Source organism: Aplysia californica, unplaced genomic scaffold (genome assembly GCF_000002075.1).
Source record: "Aplysia californica isolate F4 #8 unplaced genomic scaffold, AplCal3.0 scaffold00778, whole genome shotgun sequence".
Classification (NCBI taxonomy): domain Eukaryota; kingdom Metazoa; phylum Mollusca; class Gastropoda; order Aplysiida; family Aplysiidae; genus Aplysia; species Aplysia californica.
Genome location: NW_004798048.1, coordinates 289,540 through 290,726, shown reverse-complemented (window position 1 = coordinate 290,726; position 1,187 = coordinate 289,540). Strand labels below are relative to the sequence as shown.

The 1,187-nt window shown below is 44.3% G+C and overlaps 1 protein-coding gene across 1 annotated transcript in view; it reads left to right on the top strand.

The window, feature by feature from the left end:
- Positions 1-1,187, top strand: part of LOC101853974 (FAS-associated factor 2) — a gene marked incomplete at its 5' end in the record, with an annotated part of 24,577 nt that overhangs the window by 12,572 nt on the left and 10,818 nt on the right. Inside the window, 1 exon segment of the mRNA XM_035972649.1 lies at positions 549-634. Within this exon segment, the coding sequence (XP_035828542.1) occupies positions 549-634 (86 nt within the window).

Sequence of the window (1,187 nt, the reverse complement as noted above, 5' to 3'; positions counted from 1 at the left end):
TGTCAGGATAGTTGGTGGATGTCTGCTGTCGTTTGCTCCTCTTTGTATGAAACACCCATGTTCCTTATGTCTCCTCTTTGTTTGTTGTATTTTGCTGTCCTGTATGACGTCTAGTCTTTGCCAGTTCTATGACCTGTTTATGGTGCAGGTACCGTAGATCTCTTACTTCAACTTGTTCTCTCAGATTTTCTTTGTTTTGAACATTATGATAATAGATACAGTCGGGCATGTGTATAGGGAAATCCACTGATCTGGAAGTCCTTTCATTATGCACAAATGTACAATGTTCATAAACACAAGGAATATACATATATGTGTAAGAAAAATTCCAGGACCCGAAAGTCTATTCGCTTTGTGCATGCTGGGTGCCTGTTTTCATCTCGACAAAATGCCCCATGTTCTCGACAATGAAAAAATAAGTAAGGTAAACTTGTGCTCAATTCAGAAGATTTTTGGCTAACTCCTAAAGAATGACACTTTTTTTCTGCCAGATCAAAAAAAATAATCAAATGTTACCTTTCCTAATCTCTCCCCAATTCCGGGGCCAGGCATTAAACGACGCGAAGCGAGAGCTCAAGTTCCTGCTGGTCTATCTACACAGTGAGGACCATCAGAATACGGAGACGTTTTGTCGGTGAGTGTGGACTGCAAGTTTTTTTTGCAAATAGTTTTAGTAAGGTTTTACGGCGCTCGCAACTGCACAAGGTCATATGAGCGCCAAGGGGTACATGTCAACAGAGAAGTCCATACTTACTCTGCTCACCTCTCTAGCCTCAACAGCACAAAGTCTGTATCAACTGTCAAGGCACCCCGGAAATAGCAGTTCACAAGAGAGTGACAAACATACAAAAGAAGTAGAGGAAAATGACGATAGTAAGGATGAGGAAAGAAAAAGCAGCAGTTCCCCCTATGTTGTTCCGGCACAATATGAGCATGACATTGATAAATCAGCCCATTTACAATTCTACTGTGCATCCATCCGGTGCCCTGCCGACTGGCGTGGGCGATCATGGAGCTCCACTTCACTCTGTCTTGCGTTGCAGCCATGGTGTCTGTTGTTCTTGCTGCTCCTAGCCATGTTGTCATCTTGTCCTGCTGTACATAAGAATATGTCAATAGCCCCCATTGGGAATGGCCTATAGACAGTTCAGTCAGTAGCCCTGCCGGGGGGGGGGGGGGGGGGGGGC